Here is a 27408-nt window from a genome sequence, read left to right as displayed (position 1 = left end):
GTCAGAATGGTCAGGGTGACCCTGTGAATCGTTTTTGAAATTTAAAAAAAATGTGATTAGCAAAAGCTAAATAAAATACCAAAACACAAGTGACTTAAATTATTATCATATGCATCAGCTTAAGATTTCTGTTTATCTGTAAAGCACTTTATTATGTCATAGCTATCTAGTAGCCTGTGTATTTCACAATGATAATAGAATTAGAGAACTATTATATAAATTTAGTGGAACATAGACAAATACCTTAAATATGGATGTACTCTAATCATACACATAAAAAAAAAACAATGACAGCATTTTAGTCCAACCAACTAAACCGTGTTAATATTTCCAGCAATCTGCTAACTGCATGCATGCCTTAAATAAAAGTTCTAAAATAATAATAATTATAATTATTTATTGGTAAATTCATCTGCCTGTCTAATAAAGACAGGCAGATGACAACTGTCAACTTTGCAAACGTGCCACATGCAATGTGAAAATCTAGATTATATATTTTTTGGCGAAGACCTACATTAAATCTAACCTAGCCTGGCTGGCTGACGTTAGCTACGAGCTACGTTAGCAAAACAAATAAACACTTACCAGAAAGGGATGCACAGGCATCATCTCTCTGTTTTCCCTTCTTCTGTTTTTCAGCTCCCGATCCACGTTGTTTCTTACTTCCAACATTCACAGATTAATAAAACAGACTAACTATGGCTAGTTCAAGTCCAGGCAAAAGCTTATTGGACTGACCTCAGGATCGAGCCAAGCCCCTTCCCTGGCACATTATGGATTTTTAATGTACATGTATTTAAATATTTACAATATACATATATATATATATATATATATATATATATATATATATATATATATATATATATATATATATATATACAGTATATATATTGTAAATATTTAATTTTCTGCTTTCCCTTGTAAACACTCTAAGATTCAATAACGTTTGCTACAAAAAGAGCAAAAAGCTACACAGAGCAAACTCCCATGAGAAAAGACAAGTCACGAACTTTGAAGGCTGTACCATTTCAGAGAACCTGGGGAGGGGGATTATTTTTATGGATTAAGTAAAAGCATCTAATTTGCCTGAATTGAGTGATAGGGTTCACAATTTTTTTTAAATGTGGGCCTATTCATAATTAATTAATATTTTTTTGAAATGTAAGAATTATGATGACATTTTTTATTAACCTTAATGTAACCCAACTCAGGCCAAATAGCTATATATGACACAGGATAGTACAAAGATAAAATCTTCCAAATCAACAATTTATAGGACTAGTATATCAGAAGAGTCAAGATTCGCTCACTGGAGAAATGAGTGTTCAGACGCCAAAACCTAAGTAGCAAGAGCAAATAAGACTCATGAACAACAGGTAAGTTTTATAGGGGAAAAAAGCTCACTGTATTGGATGCTTGAAAACATGAAATGAAGAGAAAACAAACATGTAACTACAGTTGGCAATGTCTGTGGTCTCTTTGAAATAAAAGTACTCACTGAGTTGTGTCAACAGGCCTCTTAAAAACAGTTCACATCTGAAACCCTTTTTTAAAAACCAATTACAAATTTTTGTTTTTGTTTCTCATCTCATCTCATCTTCAACCGCTAACTGGGGGATCCAGAGGCGTTCCCAGGCCAGTGTGGAGATATATTCTCTCCACCTGGTCCAAGGTCTTCCACGAGGCCTCTTCCCAGCTGGACGTGCCTGGAACACCTCCCTAGGGAGGTGCTCAGGGGCATCCTCCCTAGATGCCCGAACCACCTCAACTGGCTCCTTTCAACGCAAAGGAGCAGCGGCTCTACTCCGAGTTCTTCACGGATGACTCCAGCCACCCTCCTGAGAAAACCCATTTTGGCCGCTTGTACCCGCGACTTGGTTCTTTCGGTCATGACCCAGCTTTCATGACCATAGGTGAGGGTATGAACGAAGATTGACCGCTAGATCGAGAGCTTTGCCTTCCGGCTCAGCTCTCTTTTCATCACAACGGTGCAGTAGAGCGACTGCAACACCGCCCCGGCTGCTCAGATTCTCCGGCCAAACTCACGCTCCATCGTCCCCTCACTCGTGAACATGATCCCGAGGTACTTGAACTCCTTCACTTGGGGAAAGGACTCATTCCCTGAGGGGTAAGCAATCCACCGGTTTCCTGCTGAGAGCCATGGCCTCAGATTTAGAGGTGCTGATCCTCATCCCAGCCGTTTCACACTCGGCTGCAAACCGATCCAGTGAGTGCTGAAGGTCACTGACCGACGATGCCATCAGGACCACATCATCTGGAAAAAGCAAAGACGAGTGAAAACAACAAAAACAACAACAAATTTATGAATTTACTGTGCATAAACTTTAAGTGGAAATAATAAACTGTTATTAAATACTCTTTTATGACTCCTTACTTTGTCTTTGAAGTCTAGAGTAAACAAACCATAACCATTCAATTTATTAAAATTAATTTCAAAACATTTCTTTCTATACCTGAAAATATTACAATTTGAATTGGTTGCTCCGATCGAACATCTTATTCTCCTCCCATTTAACCGCAGCGTGTAAAGGGAACACACACGTGGAGTGTAAAGCTTCCTCGTATTATTTTTTATTTATTTATTTTTTAAATATATAGCACCACACATACAATAACCATTAGTATTTTAGCTGTTACTACAGGTCGAATTCAACCAAATCGTTCACAGAAATCACACTAAAATTACTCACCAGAAAGTTCAATGTCAGTCACAGTCTACTAGAAGCCACGACTCACCAACTCCAGATGTCCATCCACTTTTGCAGAAACGAACAGGTGACAACAGAAATAAAATAGCCCTTATTTACGCATCTAGCTTCTCAAAACTATCCATTTTCGAGTGTATTTATGCAGCAAATTGACCATTGCTAGCAAACACGTTAGCCTCAAAGAGAGAAAGAGAAAGGCAAAGTAACTTATGTCTCCTTCGAAGTAACACAGTGTACAACCGCTAAATCCTAGTCCGTTCCACACGAGTACAAAAATACCTCCACAAGAAAATCTATATCCATGTAGAAAAAAGTAAAAGTGTGAAGTTTTCTGGAAAAATCCACAGCGCAATGTCGGCCATCCTTCTCATGTTGCTCTACTACTTACAGTTGCAGGACGTTTTTTTCCCCGGATCACGCAGCAAAGCTTAATCCTGATTGGCTGCATAGGTCTATCATCTGGCTATCATGCGCTTGTCACATGAACAAAGGGCTATTTCACTCAATTGTCACCTTGATGTCTGCGAAATGGAAACAACACGCATAGTCATTAGTCATTAGTCATTAGATTTGAAAGAATTAACCATATCACTACAAAAATGCTACCTCTTCTGCCTTATTTTACCTATTTTGTTTAATGGTTCCTATTTAATAAACTACAGTTAACCCTTGTTGTTGTTTTTTTACTTTTATTTCCGTTCTCATGGTAGGGCCTAGTAACCTGGGTTATATTAATTTGTGGGGGCCCCCTCCAGGTACTTGCCCTACGTGGTCTGCATACTCTGGGGGCCTGCACATAGGCTACTCAAAACCTCCTCTGTAGTTTCCTGCCACAGGTGTCTCCAGGACCACATTTGGCCTTGATAAAACACATACACACACACACAAACACACACACACACACACACACACACACACACACACACACAGGTGAAAACAATACCTGTGGCTGTTAATTAAAAATAGCCTGTTTTTATAGTTTAGATTATATGCTCTCTGGAAGCCACGTCACCTTATTCAAATGTTGTTTTTTTTCAGCTCGTCTCTGCATAAAGACAACATGCCCATGTATTCATCCATACACAGGCTGCTAATGCTGCTGTATTTCACAAGGCTTATTTGTACAGTGTTAAACTGCTACTTCTAGCCTACTTATATGAGTACAACAAGCGAAAGCCAGTTTTGTGCACCAGATATAAACGGATCTAAATGCAGTACAGGGTGCCACCTTGGGACATCAGCCAATCAGCGCCACGTCCGTCAATAGGACAACACAAAGGAGACTTTTCCGGCTGAGTGAGTCGTGTGAGTCTTGTTTACTTTTCTTTTTGGCAGTAGGTGTGGGTGAGTGGGTCAGCTCCACAGTCACTGTAAATGAGCAGCAGCAGCTATTCAGCCTTTGCAGCACTCAGGACTTCTCCTCCGAAGGAAGGACCGACATGAAGCTGCTCGACGAGCGGATCTGGTCGCTGTTTAAGCGCCACTGGCAGCAAACTCTAACCTACTGGAGTGTGTTCTTCAGCTTTGGCCTGTGCATCGCCTTCCTGGGACCCACCGTCCTGGACCTGAGGTGTCAGACCCAGTCCACCCTGCAGCAGATCACCTGGGTCTTCTTCTTCCAGCAGTTCTTCCTCTTGATGGGCAGCAGCCTGGGAGGACTCTTCAAGAAAACGTGAGTGTCTTTGGTGAGCGTTGAGAAGGATGTCCGGAGGTCTGACAGTGTGCTGCTTATTAAATCAAGGATAATTATAACCATGTAATTTTCCTGTAGTAGGCTATTCATATCAAGACTGTGTATGTGGTAATTAACAAGGACCCTGTAGTCGCAATGTCTCTATGTATCTGCTCCTAAATATTATTTCTCATGGAAGGCCAAATTGATCTAGAATTTGGACCTGTAGGCTGGTTTTTTCAGCTCAACACACCTAACATTGTTTCATTGCCTTGATACTTAATGACTTTTCCTAATTTTTATGAAGTATTGCTTATAAACCTGATTGCATAGGCTACTGATGACATGTTTAAGAGCAGTGGCGTGCACAGATTTTTTGAAGGGCAGGGGCAAAGAGGAAAAAAGGCGCATCCTTGCCACTGAAGAGGGCACTTTAGCACAGGTTTTGGCACCTAGAGGGCACTTAAGCACGCAATTTGGCTTCCAAGAGGTGTACTGTGTTTTCAACAAATGGGGCACAATTGTTCATTATCTTTAATGATGGAAAAATGATAATAATAATAATAATAATAATAATAATAATAATAATAATAATAATAATAATAGTAATAATAATAATAATATATTTTATAAGACACTATTTAAATTGAATTAACAATAAAAACAAGGCAAAATTAAAGCTGCAAGCAGCATTGAACGAGCCCTCACACCCCACGCAGGTCGGGGTGGCAGGCGGGATGCTGGCAGACCCAACCGTACATTCCCTCAACCATCACATTCTGCATGCATGACCCAATACATTATTTTCTGTTTTGGCCATTGGGCACTGCAAATTATGGATTTCAACTTTTATATCTCTTCCGCTATCCACTATGAGACACCAGAGAACACACATTAACGATACACCATGTTGCATATCAGATGTAGGCCACACAATATAAATTTCATGTAAATCAGACGATGTCTGGTAGGTGGCGCTGTGACTCTGACTCAATATGGGTGTGTAGAGGACTCTGGACTCTCATACAGAATGTGAATTCTGGGGCAGAATGGTCAATGTAAAGTCATGCTAGAACAGTTTCTGTGTCATGGCGAAACATACAAACTGCCCACCTTGCCACAGCAACCCGTTCCAGTAAAACACAAATGCTTTGCAATTTGGCATCATACGGTCCTTGTGATTCTGCTGACCATGTTTGAGATTGACCTGTTGAATTCTCTAGGGTGAAGTTATGAAAAACACCATGAAATGGCAGGTAGTCACATGAATTATGACATCATTGTTCGAGGTATTGACTATTTATTCGCAATTTGTGGGAGGATAATCCCAAGAAAATATGAAATGAATCCGATTATCTCTCTAGGAGGAGTTTGAGTTTGCATAAAATACATGAAAACTGCACAAAATTCAAAATGGCTGGCTTCATGTTGGGCGGAGCTAATGAAAGTTAATGGGAAATATGGCTGAAATGATTAAAGCTATGTGGGTAATTTTGTGAATATCAGAGCAACATTTTTTCAACCAAGCCCCCACCACAGCGACTTCCTGGTTGAGCCAATACAGAAGTGCCAAAAACTGTAGTTTTCCGAGTGTCCAGTAGGAGTAGTTTGCACAGTAGAGCAGTTTCTCATTGACCCCCATTAAGCCTGTCTGTATATGTAAGTACCATAAGTGACAAGATGGTTTGCTCTTCGATCAACTGTACAAACAGATGGTTTAGGAACACACCGTGTTAACGTTAGCTTTGTTATGCTAATTACATAGCCGCACTTGCACCATGACTTGCAGTACAGCCTGCTATCTATGACACGTACACTAGATGCTAATATGCTAATCAGTTTAAGTCATAGATCATAAATGCTGCCTGCACTTCACTCCCAGAGCCAGAGTCTCCGTTAGAAACTAGTAATGTGTTCTGTAAGCCTAGCTCCCTGGCGGTGGAGCTAATGTGAGCTAATGAGGCTAATTCTGTAAACATCACCCAGATGCCCGTATCTCCCTCCCCCCAACGTCATATCAATGCCCTTTTTTCGTAAGAGGAAATGAGGAGGAGTCAAAGTCTGACAAGATGGCGGCTCCTGGAGGCGAATATGATTGGATTAAGTTGAAAGAACGGGCCCCGGCGGAGAGGCTACGTCCATTTTTTAAACAGTCTATGGTTTCAACTAAGGCTTTCCAGGCGTTAAGGGGCGCTATGGAGCCAGCTTAACACTAATGGAACACATTGCTGTATACTTTCACAATGTTTAAGGGTTTTCTTGTTTCTGCCAAGTTTTGTGCCCTTTCGAGATGAAACAACAATGAAAATGTAGCATCAAATCAAAAACATAATTGGTCTGAACATGAGTCTACAGTTTTGTGCATTTTTGTGCATCCTAAAGGCCTGAAACAAGTGTTCGTTAAATTAAAACTAATGCACAAAATAGGCCTGTGAATGTTCTCACTTTTCCAGGTCATTGTTATCCCCAAAGCAATTTCAGTCAAAAGCAACTGGACTTGGTTATTTGTCTGGGAAGACGTTTCACCTCTCATCCAAGAGGCTTCATCAGTTCATATTCGCAACTGACCGGGCTGGGAATGGTCCAACTGTCTGGTGTGGAGATCCAGGTATTTAACATCTGTGCCAACAGACCGTTGTTAGAGAGACAATAGTTGGTGGGAAGTAGGTTTCGACTTTGTTAGTGCTCTATTGAGTCTCAACGAGAGTCGTTGGAGTCACAGGAGGCCATTTGTGAACAGTTGTTCAAAGGAGTAACCTTGAGCCATTGGTTCAGATATGTGGACAACACATGGGTTAAAATCCAATCCAAAGAGGTGCAAACTTTTACCGAACATGTAAACTCAGTGGACAGAAACATCAAGTTCACCAGAGAAGAAGTCAAGGACAACAGTTTGCCTTTCTCAGACTGTGACGTCCATATGGAGAATGACCGAAGCCTCCACATTGGGGTATACAGAAAACCCACTCACAGAGATCAATATATACTGTTTGACTCCCACCACCCCCTGGAATACAAGCTAGGAGTTATCAGAACACAGCAACACAGAGCTGATAACGTACCCACAAGCTCACAGACCCAAGGGGAAGAACGCATGCACCTTAGAGGCGCCCTCACAACTTCTGGCTACCCCGGCTGGACCTTTGTGAAAATGGAAGCTGCTCTCAGAGCGTGATCACACTGTCCTTTTGGCCGCGGCCAAAACCGGTTTTTCAGCTAAAGTCTAGTACCTTTAAGTAGTGTGAGCGCACCCGCTCCGCGCTCAACTGGGGCCAGCTGGGCCGCCACGGCCCGCTTGAAAGAGGTGGGCTTTAGCGGAGCCATTTGCACATGTACGAGCACGAGCGTGCGCACGTGTACGAGCACGAGCCCTACGGCAGTAGCGTTATGTCCGCCTGTTTGGACATGTAAATAGAAGGACGGACCATGCGCGGATATTTAACAACAACAACAATGGTGGTGAAAGGTTCACGTTGTGTTTACTGCAGATTTGGTCGGATGAAAATATTCAAAAACAGTCGACAAGACGCACAAAAACTCCGAGGTCTGTGGAAAGATTTGTAAACAAAGCCACACACACGCGATCAATGCGTGTGACGTGTTACGGCGTGATGGCGTATGGACAGCAAGAAGCATCGGCCGAGGCCCAGGTAGTGTGAGTACAAACAGGGCTGGGGCGCGGGGGGAGAGGGAGGGGGGATAAGTACCCTAAAGTCCGGGTCGTGGTCCGGGAGGACAGTGTGATCACGCCCTCAGAAAGAAAGTGCTTGAAAAACAAAAAGAAAACAACATAGTCATTCCGTATGTGGCTGGGGTATTAGAGAAACTCAGGAGGATCTCCAAAAAACACTGCATCCCTGTGTATTTCAAACCCAGTAACACACTCAGAGAGAGACTAGTACATCCCAAGAACAGAACACCACACACACACAAAAGCAATCTGGTTTATGCTGTCCAATGCAACGAGGAATGCAAAGATCTTTACATTGGAGAAACAAAACAACCACTGCATAAACTCATGGCCCAACACAGGAGAGCTAACTCCTCAGGCCTGGACTCCGCTGTCCACTTACATATCCAGGAGAAAGCCAACTCCTTTGATGACAACAATGTTCACATCCTGGACAGAGAGGACATATGGTTTGAAAGAGGAGTAGAAGAAGCCATCTATGCAAAAGTAGAGAAACCATTGCTAAACAGAGGAGGAGGTCTGACTCACCACTTATCTCCAATTTACAATGCTGCCCTTTCATCCCTTCCCGGAGATTCAACAATCTAACCTCAAAGAACAACTGTTCACAAAAGGCCTCCTGTGACTCCAGCGACTGTCGTTAAGACTCAACTAACTAACAAAGTCAAAACCTACTTCCCACCAACGACTGTCACTCTAACGACGGTCGTTGACACTTGGAGCACAAAGAATTCCAGTGACATCATCGGCCTTGTGAGAGCTTTAATACCCGAATCTCCACACCAGATAGTTGGACCAGTACAAGCCTGGTCAGTTGCGTACATGAACTGATGAAGCCTGTTGGATTAGAGGTGAAACATATTCCTAGACAAATAGCCAAGTCCAAGTTGCTTTTGACTGAAATTGCTTTTGGGATATTGCACAAAATACAAGATGGCTGACTTTCTGGCAGGCGAAAATTTAAAAAAAAAATGTCAATATGTTCTTTAAGATGAGAGCAATGATCTCACCAAATTTTGTGGACATCAAATTAACTTTTTCCCAACCATGCCGTGCATTTGGGGACGCCCGCTGGCTACACACAAGCCCAATTACAGCAGAACTTTATGGTTTTGGTGGGTTTTTAGAATCCCAAGCCCCGATGAAGTTTGACACATAAAGCTGGCTTCCTGTTGTCAGTTGGAGGCGCTATGATTATGATTCAATTTCAGCATGTAGATGTTTTCAAGCCTGGACTGTTATCCAGCATGTGAAATTTGGGGCCCACTGGGCAAGAAGTTTGCTAAAGTACAACACGTCTGACTGGCTTCACTGTCTGCCGAAAAAATGCCACAGTAAATAAAAAATGACCGACTTCCTGTTGGACTTAGGGTATGGCTCCAAGAGGCTTTTTTTAAGTCTCCATACTTAACATGTGCCTACCAAATTTTGCACATCTACATCAAATTTAAAGGTGTGTGCAATGACTTTGAAATATTCTAAGGGGCGCCATTTAGCCAATTTAACACACACAACCCAAGACTCATATCAGGCATTACATTTAGACACTAATGATGCATGTGCAACGTTTTTTGCGCTTAAGAGCATGATTAGCACCTCAAAAATGCTAAAAGTAATTAGTGGGGCAGTTTCAGCCCTAGGCACTCTCGTGCTTGGGCCCTGATAGTAATAATAGTAATTTAATCAAAAACAATAGGTTACATCGCATGTTCTGTGCCAGGAACCATTTCGGCCCCTCCCATTTTCTTGCTCGGGATTACGACCCGAGCAAGAAAATGCGAGGGGCCGAAATGGTTCCAATTAAATAATCATTAATTGTGTCTTTACAACACACAGAGGCTGCCATCTGCGGTGCCATCTTGGTTTGCAATACAGTCTTGCCCTTGAGGTAGAATACTTGATAATAATCGACCAAACTAAATGTAGCAAAACCAAACAAAGTGGAAGTCAGGGAGAGAGAAAGACTGGCCACTAACTTACATAGTCTTGCAGCCAGACCAGGTGAACTCAATCTCCCGGACAGACTGATTCTCCTGTGTAGGCTCCTGGAGGGAGAGGCCTGATCAGCGAGAGTTATCACAGTATGGGTTTGAAGTATGTCAATGAATCACATTGAGACTAAGTGTGTTAGTGTAAGTCTAAATTTGACTGGCAAATCTGCAAAATTTAAATGAAAGCTGGTTGTTTCAGGTCTGTGCCTACACTCACACAGTGAGCAGCCAGTGAATGTGTGCATGTGAGTGTGTGGAGTGGACAGGAACGAGTGTGAGGACAGGTGATTATTTAATACACTATCTTAACTTGTCACTTAAAATATCTCTCCTTTGTCACATATTTGTTTTGTGTTAAATCAATCTTGATTTATTACACCTTTAGTCTACAATGTATAAGCTGTTTTAGATAGAGTTACTGGACTCTCTAGAAAGACTAACCATCTCATTGTCCTGGTTCAAAATAAAACGAGTTTGGAGCCATGTTCTGCGAGGCTGTGCTTTGTTTACCATGTGCTAATAAGCAATAAATACAAAGTGCAGCTGAGGCAGATGAATGAATATGACCAAAGTATTTGAAGAACTGGTATTGTACCTGAGGGTGATGCTAGATGAAAAGTCAGGGGATCCCCAAAGTTAATTCAATTTATCCTGGGGGGGTCTTGAATGTTCAAAATCGAATATGTCAAGCTTATGGTGGCTCCAGAAGAAAAGTTAAAAAGTCAGGATTCATTTCCTGGGGACCATGAATGCCTTTACCAAATTATGTGCCAATTTGTTGAGATATATTTTACAGGATAATTGAAAGTGTTGATTGAAGGAAAGGTCAGTATGATTGATTCTCTGATGATCATGAATGTATGTTTAACATTCCATGGCAATCTGTGCAATAGTTGTTCAGATATGCTGGAGCAAAGTACTGATTTCGTCCTCTCTGCTTAATGTTTTTTGTCCCTAACAAACTTTAAGTTATCGGGGGCAAGGTTAAAAAGAGATTGGAAAGTTGGCAGAAAAGAAGGATAATACAAGGTGAAGATAATATGGAGGTGATAAATAAATGATAAAGGAACAGCAGACCAACAAGGTGACTTTACTGCAACAACAAGCTGAAAATTCCCTGTTTGATCAGCATGACCTGAGTTACAGTATTATGAGAAACAGGACTGAAAGTAACAGGACTTAGCACTTCTAAGACTGTAAAACTGCAAAGTTGGGGCTTTCATTGTCATCGTTTCATTGTTTACAGTACATAATATCATTAAAAGAATGGAGAGGGACCATCCGGCTTATTATAAGCAAACATCTGTGATGGTATTGAGGTGCATCATGGCATGGGTCATCTGCACATTTGTGCTGAACTATATATACATGTTTTGGACAAACATATGCTGCCAAGTAGATAACGCCTTTTTCAGGGAAGGCCTTGTTTATTTCAGCAAGACGATGCCATCCACATTATGTAAGTATTACAGCAGCATGGTACCGTAGGAAAAGAGTACAGCTGCTAACTAGCCTCCTGCAGTCCTGACTGGTCACCAGCGAAAATGTTTGTTGCATTATGAAACACAAAACATGACAAATATACATATGTATACTGTATATATCAGGGCTGTCAAAGTGAACACGATAATAACGTGTTAATGCAGATTCCTCTTTAAGCCACTAATTTGTTTGACGCACGATAAACATGTACACGTTCTGACGTGATTATGATCCTCGGCCCTCCCTGTAGTTTGGGAAATCAGGAAGTGATGCAGCAGAAAGAAAAACCTCCTTGAATAGAAATGAATGGAGAGGCTCTTTTGAATGTCAAGTTCATCTTAAAAGCCAGATGGTTCTCTGGACAAGTTATCTGCATTTAATGTCCATGTGAACTGAGTTACCACAGGAGTACGTCCAGTCTCAAATATAACTTGTTGGCCAAGCATATAGCTGATGAAGAGAGGCTCCTGCCCCTTGCAACAAACTTTCAACATTGATAGCTAGATGGGTGGCTACATCTTGCAGGGCAATTTCCGATTGCATTTTACGAGCATACAGTACCTTCTAGGTCATTCTGGAGAATATTCTGGCCATTATTTGTCTTGTTTTTTGGATTGTTGCGATAATAATAAACCTACATTTGCATAAAGAGTAGAGTAAAAGTAGAGTATTAAAACCTGAAATGAATAAACTGGGCCTTACATGTACACTTCTGAGTGACTGAATATATTTTAAAAATAGTGTGAATATACTGCATAATGCTGTGGATGTTGTCTTCTCTTTCTGTCTTCTCCAGACTTCTGTCTTGCCTGTCAGCCCTCTTCACCTGCACTCTCATCATTTCACTCGTGTTTGCCATCATACCGCTATGTAACCACGTGGTGCTGCTGTCTTTTGCTATGGCGATTGCTGGCTTAGCCATGGGGGTGATTGACACCATTGCCAACATCCAGCTGGTCAAACTGTACCAGAAGGACTCTGCCATCTTCCTACAGGTCAGAAGAGGATTCACTCTGTTAGCAGCATAAACATTCTTCAGTACCCACAGGCAAACCAAAAAATGCCCGCACACCAAGACTGATGCCATGTCTGATGCTACCCTAATGCTACCTCTACCTGTAGCCCCTTGTTTTATGTGTAGGGATACTTATCATGCTGCTGCAGAGGTTTGGTATTATTTTGAGCAGTATTTTAAAAAGTGTTAAAAAAGCTGTTTTTACCGTACTGCCCCAGGCTAATCAGTGTTAGCCACGTCCAGGTGTTAGCAACACTCCCGGATTTCTCCATTGATAGTTGTTACACAAAAAAACTGTCTCAATGGCTTGTTTGATGTATGTAAGTGCCGAAAAAGACCATGGGATGATTTTGCACCAGAATCGCACTTTAAGTATCCCTTTAAATTAAAGCTGAATGTATGCACCAAAGCTAATTGTTTTATTTATAATCCATTGTTAAGCAGAACTAAACAATATGGTGTCACTGTGCAAATACGTATGAAGCTGATAGTATAATCAAATTGTGTTCATGTCTCGCTCTACTGTAGGCATTACATTTCTTTATAGGGCTGGGAGCACTGGTCAGTCCCCTGGTGGCTGATCCTTTCCTGGCAGAGGACTGCTGTGTCCTGGGTGTCAACTTGACCACCAACTCATCCTCTTCCTCAGACCTACAGCACCTCCGCAGCAGCCTGGCGGGGAATGGAGCGGCAATACACAACATCTCTCAGTATCCTCTGCATACCGAGGGTGTAGTCATCACCAGGGTGTCGTACGCTTTCTGGATCATGGCTCTTATTAATGTGAGTTAATGTCACAATTACACGGTTGATGACACAGAAATGTGTACAATGCATGCTAGTACAAGTGATCTATTTATTGGCTCCATTATCTATTACTTGTGTATGGGTAAATGACAGTGACTCTTAGCTGCTGGTTGGCAGGCAAGATGTGAAACCAGGTGTTGCTGTATAATTTGACTAAGATTAAAGATTACTCATGACATGCAGTATTCTGGCATAAAGCCAGAAGCCTCTTATACTGAGTAATAGTAATGGTTTCTCTGTCCCGTTTGCCTGTTTTGCAACTAAAGGATAGTTTCTGTCAACGCGGTTCTTATTTTTCGAGATATGTAAATTAACTAAAGTAGTGGACCGGCTCACACTGCAAATCCTAAAGCCATGTTAATAGCGCGGCTAAAAAAACAGAATAAACATTTCACAAATTAAACTTAACTAGTATTTGTTAATTTGGGATAGGTATCGTTAGGATTTTATTGCTACTACTACTCTCATGGATCTATTTGGTTCTTTATCGATACTCTTATTGTTTTTTTTCATTAATAAATAATTGCTTTTAAAAAATATATATTCTTTATAACAAATGAAACATTCAGAACAGAATTGATAGACAAAACATTATAATTTGTTTATTAGTGGTAGGACACGATTAAAAAATGTAATCTAATTAATCGCATATCAATATTTCACACAAGTAGCAACATTTTTTAATTTAAATGGATTTTGATATATGACTTAATATATTATAAAGAATAAAACAGTGCTTAGTACGGTATATTCAAGAAAAGTGGAAACCTAACATTGCAAAAATATTTAGAATAATATCCTTGGCTTAAAATAAACAGTTAAACATAGTGTGCTTTTTCTCCATGTTTTCAAAAACACAGAAACAAAAATGATGGTGAATTCTTTCTTACACAATTTGCACACAGTCGTGCTCTTGTCCATGTTTCCACTTGGTCGTTTTCTAGAACTCGAATGTCCGCCCACTGAACTCAGCAACAACTTATCATATGCTTCTCATCGGTTTCATTTCTCTTGTGTTGCGTCCTGTGCATCAATATTACGGGCCTGGCGGGAACTTGTGCGATGAGCCACGTTCTACACTGTGCAAAAATAAATTGGGATTAATTGAGTTGTTTTTTTTTGTTGCGTTATTTTTTCTGTGATTAATTAATCGTAATTAACGCGTTAATGTCCCAGCCCTAGTATTTATATTTTAGCCTAAACATAACTAAAGTCACTTTATAAACTAAAGGTCTCTTTAAAGAGACCTTTATGCTTGGTGAACAGGTTTATTGATAAAGTATTAGCTTTTTACTAGTGACGGGCAAATGATTTGCCCATCAGGTGTATTTGTTGAGTCCACTAGATGGAGCTCTTGGTTTAAAGAATATTGCTCAATGACTGGTAATTCAGTGTGCTTTCAACCCTTTGTTGAAAAGAAAGCACCATCTAGTGGAAAATGGTTAATATGACTTCAGGAAGCCTCATTTTCCCATCACTAGTTTTTACTCAAGATGATTGTATTGCTCTGACAGCAACAAGTGTAAAAAGGTTAAAAAGTTGAGAAGTACCAATAAATGAACTGGAAGTGGCCGAGTTTATCAACACTACAATATTTAATACAATGTTTTTGCACCTATCCCTAGTGGTAATGTTAAATAGTTGGCTGCAACTCTTCCTCATCTCAACTCGTCATATACAGCCGTTTAGTCAGGCCCTTTTGGCGTTCAAACAAAACTACTTTAGGAAAATATCGTGTCCGAGGTTAAAATAAGTGTGTTTGTCACATAACTGCATTACGGGACATGAACGGAACATAAACGGTACATGAACTGCGGTCTCCTGGGTGAAAGTTCTGTGTTTTAACATTTAAACATTACTGTATATTTAGTCGGTTTCTTGGACCTGTAGGCCAACACGAGAAAACAAAGCTTAGCACGTTCTTTCTGGTGAGGCTTTTTTTGGAGCATAATCATACATTGTAGGGATCCCATGACTAGATTTTCCATGCTGTGCTGCACAGCCATCAAGGAAGTAAATGATGTAATACAATTTCTAAACAGCAACGCTGCTCTTCACAGCCACTTGTTTTCAGTTTTGTGCTTCTTATTTGCATTTTTTCAGATGGCTATAAGCCTCTCAGGTAAAATGATAAGCTCCCACCTCAGCAAAAAATACCATTCGAAATGGATCTGTTTAAGCAAAGGGCCATATAAGTTGGCGTGGATTCCACTTTTATGAGGGGAGGGTTATGATTTGAATCAGCTGACAGGAAGTGTTGACTTGGTTAACTTGGTTAACAAAAGCCCCTTTGTGTGTGTGTTTGTGTGTGTGTGTGTGTGTGTGTGTGTGTGTGTGTGTGTGTGTGTGTGTGTGTGTGTGTGTGTGTGTGTGTGTGTGTGTGTGTGTGTCATCAGCTCCCAGTGCCAGCACTGGTGCTTGCTTTGATGCACCATGAGAGATTGCTGCCTTGCTCCAACAACAGCCCACGTCTGCTCAGGAGAGACTCTCTGTCCAGCACGAACCCCACAGGTGACGGTGGTCAAGGTAAAGAACATGTGTATGTGTGCTTGTTGTGACCCCTGTATTCAAATGAAATGACAGAACCCAACAGCCCTCTCTCTCCAGGTCATGGGAGTTTGTTTGGTTGCTGTAACCCTGCCAAACTCCGGGGTCGCCCTGCTACTTTCTTCATTCTCCACGCTCTGGGCGGGGCCATCCTCTTCATCACTGATGGAATTATAGTGAGACTTATTGCTAACACTACACATGTATACACACAAACATTGCACACAACACTGGGAGGGAGAAATGTAAAGCAAAGATACCGCATGACATTAAATTGAAATGTACATGTTGGCGGGAAGGTTGTTTTTGTAGTTTGGCTGCTGATTTGGCATATTTACCAATACAGTCAGAAGAACTGCAGATGGCTGTGACACACTCATGGAGTCAATTAAAGTCCCAATCCAGACGTGTTTGAAAGTCAAAACGTCAAAACTACTCTGCCATGATTCATATTTTGTTAAACATGGATTTCCCGCATAGAAGTTTAAAAAAAGTGCCTGGAAGCACATCTGCTCTCAATCCGTCAGTGAGATTTTCTGCATCTGGCCTCACCTCGTCCACCACTGCTCATGCTCATTGCATTTGCATTTGTGCTATGTTGAGATTCTTAGATGACTACATTCTACAAGCTTCTGCTGGAAGTTGACGAGCAGCCCAAGGTGAAAGAGAAGTGTGAAAACCTACCATCAAGATGAATAAACACATCAGCCAGAGAGAATCCGCCATAGGCAGACATTCTTGAGCCAGCTTCAGAGAGGAGGCACCACAGTGGGCGGATGGTTGTCAGTTTCGATGTCCTGAACCCAGTGTCAGTCAGACCCAGAATTAGATGAGAAATATGTTGTCACTAAAATGATGGACTTGGAGATGTATCAGAATGGTAAGTGTAGTTAGCATATTTTATTAGTGTCTCTTGTTTGTTAGCTTGTTAGCTTGTAACTGTCAGCTGACAGCTATGATGACAGTGTGTTTTCTTTGCCAGTGTTGTGTTGAAGTTGCTCCCCCGTTGAATAGTATTTCACATATGAGACAGTGATTGGTTTATGGAAGAGTGATGTTCCAACTAAAGTGGCTCGGAACACATTTGCATGTCAGACATTTTACAGGCCATAAACAGAAGAAAAACATATTTTTGAGTGTGGGGTGACTTTAAGTTACGGATAAACCCTTAAGCCTAATTACTACAATTGACATAAACAATTGCACTCCTTATCTTAGATTAAGATTTTATTTTGAACATGTTAAAAAAACAAAGAAGTACATTTTAAAATATACAGGGTTTCTACAAAGTCTTGAAAATATTTTGAAAATGCTTAATTTTAATCGTTATGGTTTCAAGGTAAGGAATATGCTTGAATTTCTCCACGAAATTGTTTTTTCAACATAATCTGGTGTTTCATTGGCACAATCATGTAAACCAGAAAACTTTTATTATTTTAAATGAAATTTGCCCAAATTTGTCTCCTGGCATCTCACCCTAGACTGGGTATCCCCATCTGCCAGCAATTTAAATTTGCCCTGCACCTGGGTCTGGAAAAGAGTCTATTCTTCTTGTTTCCTATACCAATTTTTTTTGGCTCCAATCACAAAGCTGGCTTTTTTCACCTGGCGCATTATTGGCTGGTTAACCACGAAGATGACAGAGAAGCGTTGCACGCAGCTTTGTGTTTACAATTTACGTTAGACATGGCAGCCACCCAAGCGCAGCAACCACTACCTGTTGATGCAGCAGTCGCAGAAACTTGCCGTAGAGCAATTCCTCCAAAGGAAGAATCTATTTGCTTCAGCATGGGTTATATTTCACCTAAAATGTTTTTAGAAACACATTTCTTTGAACTATTTTCATAATCTAAGAGTATGTTTCCAAACCAGCCTGTTTGAAATCCGCGTTCATCCAGTCAGGCGCAGCCATTGTAGTTGTAGGCGAGTGGAACCTGTTTTTTTTGTTTATCAGTGGTCGTTGAAGAGAAATTGATAACTGCTAGTGACAAGCCCATTAAGCGGGGCGACCCCTCACATCTAAAACGCTGCTCCACAACATCATGAGGGTGACCATCTGATGTCCTTTGACCTGTTGCAATTGCATTTATAGTGATGATAAATCGAGGCATCCCAATAACATCCCAACCATGCAAGATGCAGTCAAGAAATGTTGACATCAAAATCAATGCCAAGTTCGAAAATGGGTGGGATCCAAGTAAGGGGGTAAATATGGGTGATCCCATCAAAAGATGGTCTATTATGATTACTCCAAAAAAATGTAATTTCAGAGACTCCATTTATCATGAGGTTCCGTTTGAGTTAAACAAGATTATAATTTTTTTCAATTTAAATTCAGTGTTATTTACTAGCGCCAAACTCACTCTTTTTCACTTCAAATTATTTTCCCACTGTATCCAAAAGTTGATCCAAATTACAACAAAATACATTTATATCATGTGTAAATTACAGTGTCAAATGGTTTTATGAGACCCCTACTGCATATTCTTTACTTATTTAGCATAGTTTTTTTTTTAGTTTTCCATGTTATTAGATTCTTTATTTTCTATAATAATAATATATTTATGAGTAAAAACCAAGTTATCTTCTGAGCTGCAAACCCAAATTGCTGTTCACAATGCATTATGTTTTGTCATAATTTCATCTAATCTTTCATAGTTTTTTTTTCTCCAGTATTGAGAAAAAACATTCTGACTCAGAGCTCAAATCAGTCAAATCGGAACAAACAAACATGATACATTATAAAGTCTAGTGTGACTTACACTATGCTATCCGTGATGTCCGTGGCATATTAACACCCATCAATCCAGTTAGAAATCATATAGAAAAAAGACGCTCCTTATAACTCTAGAACTTTCCTTCAGTATCAAAGTTATAAAGTAATAATTGTCTGCCTACATCTCTCTACATACATCGGTACATAGCAAACATGGCAACAATTATATTGGATTGAAATGTCTGTGTTGACCTCCTGCTGTGTTTGTTGTACTTCAGGGCTCCTACGCTGGCTTTGTCTACACCTACGCAGTGTCTGCTCCTCTGCTGATGGATCATAAGGCCGCTGGCAGTCTGGACAGTGTATTCTGGGCCTCCATCACAGTAGGAAGACTGGCTTTCATCTACCTGTCCAACAGATACACAGCACCTAGGTTGCTCACCTTCAGTCTGGTAAGAACATACATTTAAAGGACAAATCCACCTGAAAGTGAATACAGTAGTAGTGAGGATAGAGCAGTGAGGATAGAGCTCAACAGGTGAGTGTCAGGTTTTTGTAAGTGTGACACACGTTGATTTGTGTTTAGCTGTAGAAAAAAACACACACACACAGCTCCAACAGCTGCAAGAAGAATACACTGTTTCCACTTCCGCCACCGAAGCCGATCCCCTCCTCCCTTTAAGGTCCCGCTGATTGGCCGGAATTGATGTCAGGTAGGGAAAAAGGAAGGACCTACAGCCGGGGAGCACAAAGAGAACAACAAAGAGAAGGCATCAGCCACATTATCCTTCCCCCTCTTGTGCTGGATCTGTAGGTTGTAGCCCTGGACCAGCAGAGCCCAGCACATCAGCCTGTGGTTATGATTGTACATTCGGGCCAGGAAAACAAGAGGGTTATGATTAGAGAAACAGAGTTTTTCTGTCTTCGGTCGTCCAGGCATGTTCCGTGGTGGACTGCTAAGTTTAGGAGGAAAATCATGGTGCGAGGAATAATTGCGGCTGACAAACACATTTTTGTGGGTTAGAGTAAACTTATTAGCGAGAATAGTTGCCTGTTAGAGAGAGCTCACCCTCCACTCATTTAAATTAACCACAATTTGTTCAGGTAAATAGTTCTTAAATTCCTCCAACAACATCAGCTGTTTTACCGAGGCCAAATCATCCGCTTTGCATGTTGAGCACCACCTATCAAAGAGAACGCATTTCTCTCTGGCAGAGTCAATGTAGTTTTGGTTTGGTGACTTCCTCCAGCTGGAACTCCTGCTCCTCCCGGCAAATTTTCTCCTTGGCCTTTTATTCAAGACGGACAAAACGGACTCTAACACAGGTGTCCAGCCTTGATCCGGAAGATGATTCGGCTGAAAAGGGATCAAACCGCAGGAACGTGACCGGCTTTACCTCAGGACCAGCAATAAATGTACTGTCACTGTTGCCTCACAGCAAGAGGGTTGCTGGTTCGAATCCGGGCTGGGGCCCTTCTGTGTGGAGTTTGCATGTTCTCCCCATGTCTGCACGGGTTCTCTCCGGGTTCTCCGGCTTCCTCCCACAGTCCAAAGACATGCATGTGTTAGGTTCATTGGTGACTCTAAATTGCCCGTAGGTGTGAATGGTTTTCTGTCTCTGTTTGCCTCTATGTGCCCTGTGATAGACTGGCGTCCTGTCACGCCCGCGGTCAGCTGGAATCGGCTCCACCACCCCCCATCCCCCGTGACAAAGTCCAAGACGTTTGTCCACAACTCAAAGATGTTCAGTTGACTGTCACAGAGGAGTAAAGGAATCAGAAAACATTCACATTTGTGAAGCTGAAATCAGATCTTTTTCTTTACTTTCTTCTTCATCAAAATGATTAATCGATTACCAAAACAGTTAATACTAATACTACTAATTTAGTAGAATATAAATACTTTATTGATACCAAGCTGGGAAATTGCAGTTGACAATAAGAGTTGATAGCTAATGGTTATAGCTCTACTGAGCGAACAATTATACATGAAATGAATATAGTATGAAAAATAGAGCTCATGCACAGCTGGTATATGAGTGTTCTATTTAAATATTTGAACTGGGTGAGAATGCACATGACAGGATCAGGTGACATTGTTCCGTGGAACATTAAGGAGTTATACAAACAACAGGCTCTCTTTGCCAAATTAAACTTTCTTTATTATGCCATAGACTTGATTAAGTTACTGTAAGAACACTTTATTATCAACTACTGAATAGACTATCTCTGTTGTCTTTGAATACATGGACAAGTAGGCTATTTACACTGTCTCTTATGTCCAGTCAATACCAGTACTAAGTGTTACAGAGCTCTTCCCTCTAGTGGTCTGACAGGTGAATTGTACCCTTAGACCACTTTCACAGTCACTACCATGGCTCATTAACTCCCTCTTTCACTTGTTCACTCACATTCTCTCTATATTTTGGACGAGAAACAAATAAACATCATAAAATGAAGAGAACGAAAAACAAACCTATAATGTTACAGAATAGTCAACATTGCAACTGATAAGTTATTGTTATTATCGGTGAATCAGTCAGTTATTTTAACAATTAAATAATGAATCAGCAGAAAACAGAAGAACTAAAAATTTCTGGTGTGGTTCGGGGTTTTGGCAGCAGTTTTTTTGGGAACACATTACCATGTAGGTTAGAGCTGCTGACCAGTTGCGTTTCCTGGACATTTTGAATGAGCTGGCTGTAATATTCTTAGGTTATACGATTTCCGACAGGTCCCTGAGGTGTACATGAATGTGATTGGCACATTTGATCCGTTTCCAGTTGAGTAAAGCCCTGATCACTTATCACTCATCACTTATCATTTAGGTTTGATACATCCTCTGCAGGAGCATTCACAGCCTGTCAAAGCTGTGTCATCAAGTTTTTATACATCTACAGCTGCTTTTATCTAATCAAACAGTTGTAGGAAATCTACACGTATTATGACTAAAATAAATCAACTTCAATAATTTAACTTACCTCGAAAATCTAGGGCACCACACCTTTTTTGTACAGGATATTTATTAAACTTAGATGAAGGTTTAATCCTGTTTATGTAGAAATATACCTTTAGCAATTCAATGTAATATATAAACTAAATTCATCAGTCTCGTCTCGAATCCGTTAATTTGTACCGTAACAGTGACTATCAACTCTGCACAGAAAGGGAAGATTCTCACAACGGTGTGAAGTTATAAACATTTAGAGTGGTTCAAACCTAACTGGTTTGAACTACTGGGCTGGTTTTAAAAACGTTACCGGCAGACTTAAACTTGCTCTAATTAACCTATCAACAGAACTATGATCAGAACTTAATTACCACCAGCATTCTTAACCAGAAGCTGTATTAAAATTGCCATTCCTTACTTAAGTGTCTCACAGAGAGAGAGAGGGCAGCTGGATCCTTGGATCACCGAGGCTTGGTGTTGTCGGCTCTGCAGTTCGGCTGTGCAAGGGTCGACTGTCGGACAGGAGCAACTGGAGCAGGACTGCTATAGCTTCACCGCTCCATGGTTCAGGGCCCTTCGGGTGCCTTTGAAGTCTGGGTTTCTTTGGTGGTCAAAAAGAGTTCTGACTGGGTTCTGTTGAGATGATATCGCGCAAAATTCAATGCAATCTGCCAGCCGGACGGATGCAAGGAAGATCAGCACGGAAGTGGCTTAACTATAGTTAAAAGTGAGATTAAAAAATAGCATAAAAGGCTTGTGAAGTCACATGATAAAAATAATTTAATAAAAGAAAACACTTTAGTAAGGAAAAATATTAAAATAATGTTTCTAGCAAACGAAAGAACAAAGAAAAATTATAACGTCAAAGTTAAAAGAAAGTACTCCACGTGGATTGAAACGAAGAGATGCAGCAAATAGAGGAAAAACTGTTTTAAAAGTAGAAGTGAAGGTAAGAAGTAAAGAGAGAAGTTAAGAGGTCTAGAATCAAATGCGGGTCCCCTTTCCCTGTTATTTTATCCACAGAGGGGCGGGTCGACTTTCGGGGCGAAATAAGGCAGCGGTGTCTTATATCCAGCATTACATTATTAATCTTTCTCATATCCAATTTAGCCCAAATCTTTAGAAATGCCGTTTAACAGATAGCCCCACTGAGGAAAACAACATGAGCATATAATGATGGGGCTGGAATGCCCTTTTGTTTAATCCTATGCAGGGGAACAAGGTACTAAAAACTTCTTATCTCACTTATCTTTCATGTGTGAGTTAATCAATGACAAAAACGGGGGAGAGAAGGAATGCAAGGTCCCAAAGGAGAGGTTCACAGAGACCCTCCTACAGTTTCCCCCTGTTGTCGACCAAAGGGATTGAATCCTTTGGCTTGAGAAGTCCTGCAGGTCCTAGTGGAAAAGCTCTGCTGGTCATCGATGGGGAGTTCTGCCCGTCGCCATGGAGAAGGCAAAAAGGTTATGGCACAGCTCATTGTTAAGTGTTGATGTAATACTTTTAACGAAGGTAAAAAAGGGGAATAAGAAAATATAGGGGCACACAGGGAATAAAGAAATTGAACTATCTCTAGACTGATTTTCTTCGGTTATTCTTAATCTGCTAGAAGACGGAGGGGGTTTGGACAAAAATTGAATGTGATTCATCACTCCCTTCCTCCACTACACGGAGTCCGGTGGGGGAATAACTTCTGCAGCTGCTGCAGCATATGAGTTACATCTGCTTCAGCATGCATGATTGCTTCTTGATTTCCTTTCAGGCCTGCCCACCTTGTGAGTTTGGCCATGGTCGGCACATTTTTCCGACAAACGTCAAGGGGGTTTAGTTTGACAAACACTTTCTTAGTGTGCAGATGGCAATTGGTGTTCCGGTTGTTCTTTAAGAACTATCCCAGAGTTCGGCCCTGGCTCTGTTATCTCAGGAAGGACAGCAGTAGTCACCAGGCCGAGGGTCAGGGGAGTCAGCAAGAAGAATGCACATGATTAGATATACAATTTAGTCTGTTGGAGGCTACTGTTGTTTAACCCCCCTGAGGTGACAAGTTATTCAATTGGATGAGATTGAGTTGAATCAAAAATCAATTTACTTTGAATTTGTAAACAACACAAAAACAACCATGGGATTTTCCCTTTTCTTTCACTACTCGCTATTGGCACCTTTGGTGCGTTAGATGTTTTGATCCCTTTTATGACTTAAAAAGAGACGTTGGTGTCCCCTACAAGTCCCATGGGGTTTTTGTGTGGTCTAATATGGTTTCTATGTACCCATTTAAATGTTGGCTCTTTCTGACCTCTGCTAACCTTGATCTGGTAAACACGCCAGAGAGTTTGCCCTTGATTACATAAGGCAAAGATGTAGTACCACACCTTGTCTCCCACCTGGAGTTCACCGTGGGACAATTTTTGGTTGTAGTACGACTTACGTCCTTCTGCGCTTTTCTCTAAGTGTTCTTGAGTGAAAGCAAAGGTAGCCTTGAGGTGTTTGTTCAAGTCAGTTAGTAGAGCAGATGCAGTGGGAGTGTCATTTGTCTGCCAGTCATCATTTCAAAGGGAGAGAATCCCATTGATTTGTGAGAAGTAGGTCTGATAGCCATCAGAACTAAAGGAAGCTTCAGTCTCTCTGGTTGAGTGCCACATACTTTCTCAGTATGCTGATGATTGTCCGATTGGCTCTTTCTACCTGGCCAGAGGACTGGGGGTGGTAGCTGATGTGGAGATTGGCTTTCACACCCAGCAGTTGCCATAGTTTCTGCATGACCTCTGCGGTGAAGTGTGTGAGTCGACACGAGTCAGTGACTTGGGAGGCCAAACAGTGAGAATATGTGGTTGGCCGTATGCTGAATGGAAATGTGATGGTAAGGGCGCACTCACACTGTCCTTCCGCACCGCGCCCCGGGCTTTAGGGTACTTGTCCCCCCCTCCCTCTCCCCCCGCTGGCCAGCCCGTTTGCGCTCACACTGCCTGGGCCTCACGCAAATGCTTCTTGCCTGTCCATATGTCATCACGTCGTTACACTTCACACGCATTGATTGACGTCATCGCAATGCAACGCTTTGTTTACAAATCTTTCCATAGACCTCAGAGTTTTCGTGTGTCTTGTCCAACTGTTTTTAAATATTTTCATCCGCCCAAATCTGCAGTAAACACTCCACCTCCGCATCACACCAACGTGAACCTTTCGCCACCATTGTTGTTGTTGTTAAATGTCTGCGCACGCTCGTGCTCGTACATGTGCAAACGCGCTCTACAAAAGCCCACCTCTCTCAAACGGCCAGCTAGACGCAGAGCGGTTGCACTCACACTGGTTAAACCCACTAGGCTCTACCCGAAAAACCTGTTTTGGCCCGGTGCGGAAGGACAGTGTAGGTACTTTGGGTTTAATTGGATCAATAGTGTGACTTTCAAATGAAATATTTGACAAAGAAAATTAATAAAGAAAAATTACCAAAAATTACTAACTTTGATTCATTAAAACTTCACACGGAGAACCAATCAAATGTAGGCCTTGACTCACGTTCAGATTATGAGATTGAGTATTCTCAATAAACTTATCGTTAATCAAGTAAATATTAGTTATCACCAATAATTATCAAAGATAATATTAAAAATGACTCTAGTCAAACCAGAGTTCCTCGGAGCACCACCGTCATAGACGGAGTGATAACTAATATTAAAGTCTCTTAAACTACTAATTAAGGGTTAAACACCGATAAATGTAATAGTTTAATTAGTTGAAGGATTTAAAAGTTATTTTCTTAGTAGAAGCTGGCTCATTCATCTTTGTGTAATATTAAATAAACAGACATATGGTTAACACAAACATTTATTAACAAATTAATAAATTCAACAAACAAAACACAATAACTAACTAAAGCTAACAGCAAATGTGTGTGTTTGTGTGTGTGCGTGTGAGTGTGTGTGTGTGTGTGTGTGTGTGAGAGAGAGAGACAAAGAGGAGAGGTGGGGGCTTGGGACCCCTGCAGAGAAGGTGTGAACATTTAAGTTACACAAAGACCAGAAGCCTGATCTCTCAATTCTTCTGACAAAGTTACAATCTAGCCGTTCATAAAGTCCTATAACATGTAGTAATGCCCAGTTGGTGATTAGTTACCAGTCCATGAGATGGGAGATGTTTTGTGTTGCTTGATGCCAGCGGCTGGTTGAGGAAAGGAAGCTTCGTGGTGAAGAAAGGTTCTTGTCCTATTTGTGGCTCTTAGGCAAAAGAGGAAACAGATCGCTCTGTGCCGTGCTCCTTTGAGGATAACCGGTTGGTTAAACTTTTGCTGGTGACCGCCGTAGGCCAGGTCCAGGGCCGAGGGGACAGCGGGAAGCTGGTCTCCTGGATCCGCAGGATCGCGTCAAGTTGAGTGATCCGGGAGAGAGATTGGGAGGAAGAGCAGTAGAAAGAGAGGGAGTGCAAGTTTGCTACACTTTATATAGGCCCCGTGATGTCATCGCCAGGGGGTCAATTCAGCCAATGAACAGTTTGGGTGCCTTGGAGAATTCACACCTGGGTGTGACCTGTTGGGGAGAAGACATGGCAGGCCTTTGTTTCAGAGACAAAGGCAGCCTGGCTTTGGGCCTAGTTGCTGAGGCCTTTGTTTCAGCAGGCTTTGGGCCTTCCTTTAATCAAACTGAAAGTTTGAGTTAATCCAGAAAATGAACAATCATCTTGGGGTGCCGGTTGCACCTACAACAGTGTGAGTGCGCCCTAAGAAAGTCAATTTGGAGGTTTGACCAGGGGAACGAAAATCCTCTCCTTTGTAACGGGGCTCTGTGAAGCAGGTTCGATGGTTGGAACTGGCAGCAGACAAGACAGCCTTTGATGTAGTCAGCTACATCTTCCTGCATGTGTGGCCAGTAGGCAACCTGTTGGAGTGCTTGGCACGTTGCTTTGGTTCCTTTATGGCCTGTGCATGGGGAGTCATGGGCATGCACTAGCATCACCGCCTTGGGCAGAAGCTCCAGTCACATTCAGAAGCATCTGGCTAACAGCTAGGTCAAGCGACTGAAGGGACACAAGGTCAGAATCGGTGAACCCGGTGGGGGCAAAAGCCGCTGCCTGGGCCAGAGTAACCGCATAGACCATTGGGGTGGGAGGGCAGGGGAAAGAATCAGCATTGAATTGCCATTGAGACCCATTTACGACGCCCTGCTTTGCCAAAGTGTCAGTCAGGTCATTGAGCACTTTGTCCTGTCCAGGGATCCAAGAGTGACCCTGCACTTTTTCCTGTAGATTTGCGTAACATGTGTCTCTACTAGGTAATCGCGAGCTATGAAGACCTCCTTGTGTTTGACAGGTGATCTGTTGGATGTCAGAAAACCATTTTGTTTCCACAAGGGGAGGTGGCAAGAAAAGCTCAGACGTGCATAGTTGGAGTCTGTGCAGATTACCAATGTTTTGATGCCTCCTTGCACTGCTGACTGGAGCGTGATCAGAACGCTTGCTATTTCAGGATATTGGGAGGACTGGGATCCCAGGTTGAACTGCTAAGGTTCAAATGGATTGTTTTCGACCAACGGCACTCCTACACCTGCCCGCACAGTGGCTTCATGGTGGAAAGAACACCCATTAACGTAAGCTGTGATCATGTCTGCACAGACATTTTGATCAAAGTAGTGGTGATGTGACGGTTCTGTAGGCTGGGGGTCAAAACTCTGGAGAGCCATCAGCTATGAAGCAACTCTGGCGTTAGTCACAACGCCCTCTCTGATTCGTTGGCTGTTGAGGAAGGTCACTGGCTGGTGGTGGGTTTCGACGATGACCTTTTGTCCACCCAAGTAGTTGGAGAAGTGTTTGACA

The 27408-nt window shown here is 41.6% G+C and overlaps 1 protein-coding gene across 1 annotated transcript in view; it reads left to right on the top strand.

Annotated features, from left to right (window-relative positions):
- Positions 1-4171: 4171 nt before the first annotated feature.
- Positions 4172-27408, top strand: part of mfsd4aa (major facilitator superfamily domain containing 4Aa) — a gene marked incomplete at both ends in the record, with an annotated part of 51344 nt that continues 28107 nt past the window's right edge. Inside the window, 6 exons of the mRNA XM_083939522.1 lie at positions 4172-4404; positions 12365-12563; positions 13112-13366; positions 15787-15916; positions 15998-16113; positions 18932-19105. Of these exons, the coding sequence (XP_083795648.1) occupies positions 4172-4404; positions 12365-12563; positions 13112-13366; positions 15787-15916; positions 15998-16113; positions 18932-19105 (1107 nt within the window). The remainder of the gene's footprint in view (positions 4405-12364; positions 12564-13111; positions 13367-15786; positions 15917-15997; positions 16114-18931; positions 19106-27408) is intronic.

Source organism: Echiichthys vipera (genome assembly GCF_963691815.1).
Source record: "Echiichthys vipera genome assembly, chromosome: X".
In the NCBI taxonomy this organism is placed as follows: Eukaryota; Metazoa; Chordata; class Actinopteri; order Perciformes; family Trachinidae; genus Echiichthys; species Echiichthys vipera.
Note: the sequence above shows the minus strand (reverse complement) of the source record. Positions and strands in the feature narration are given on the sequence as shown.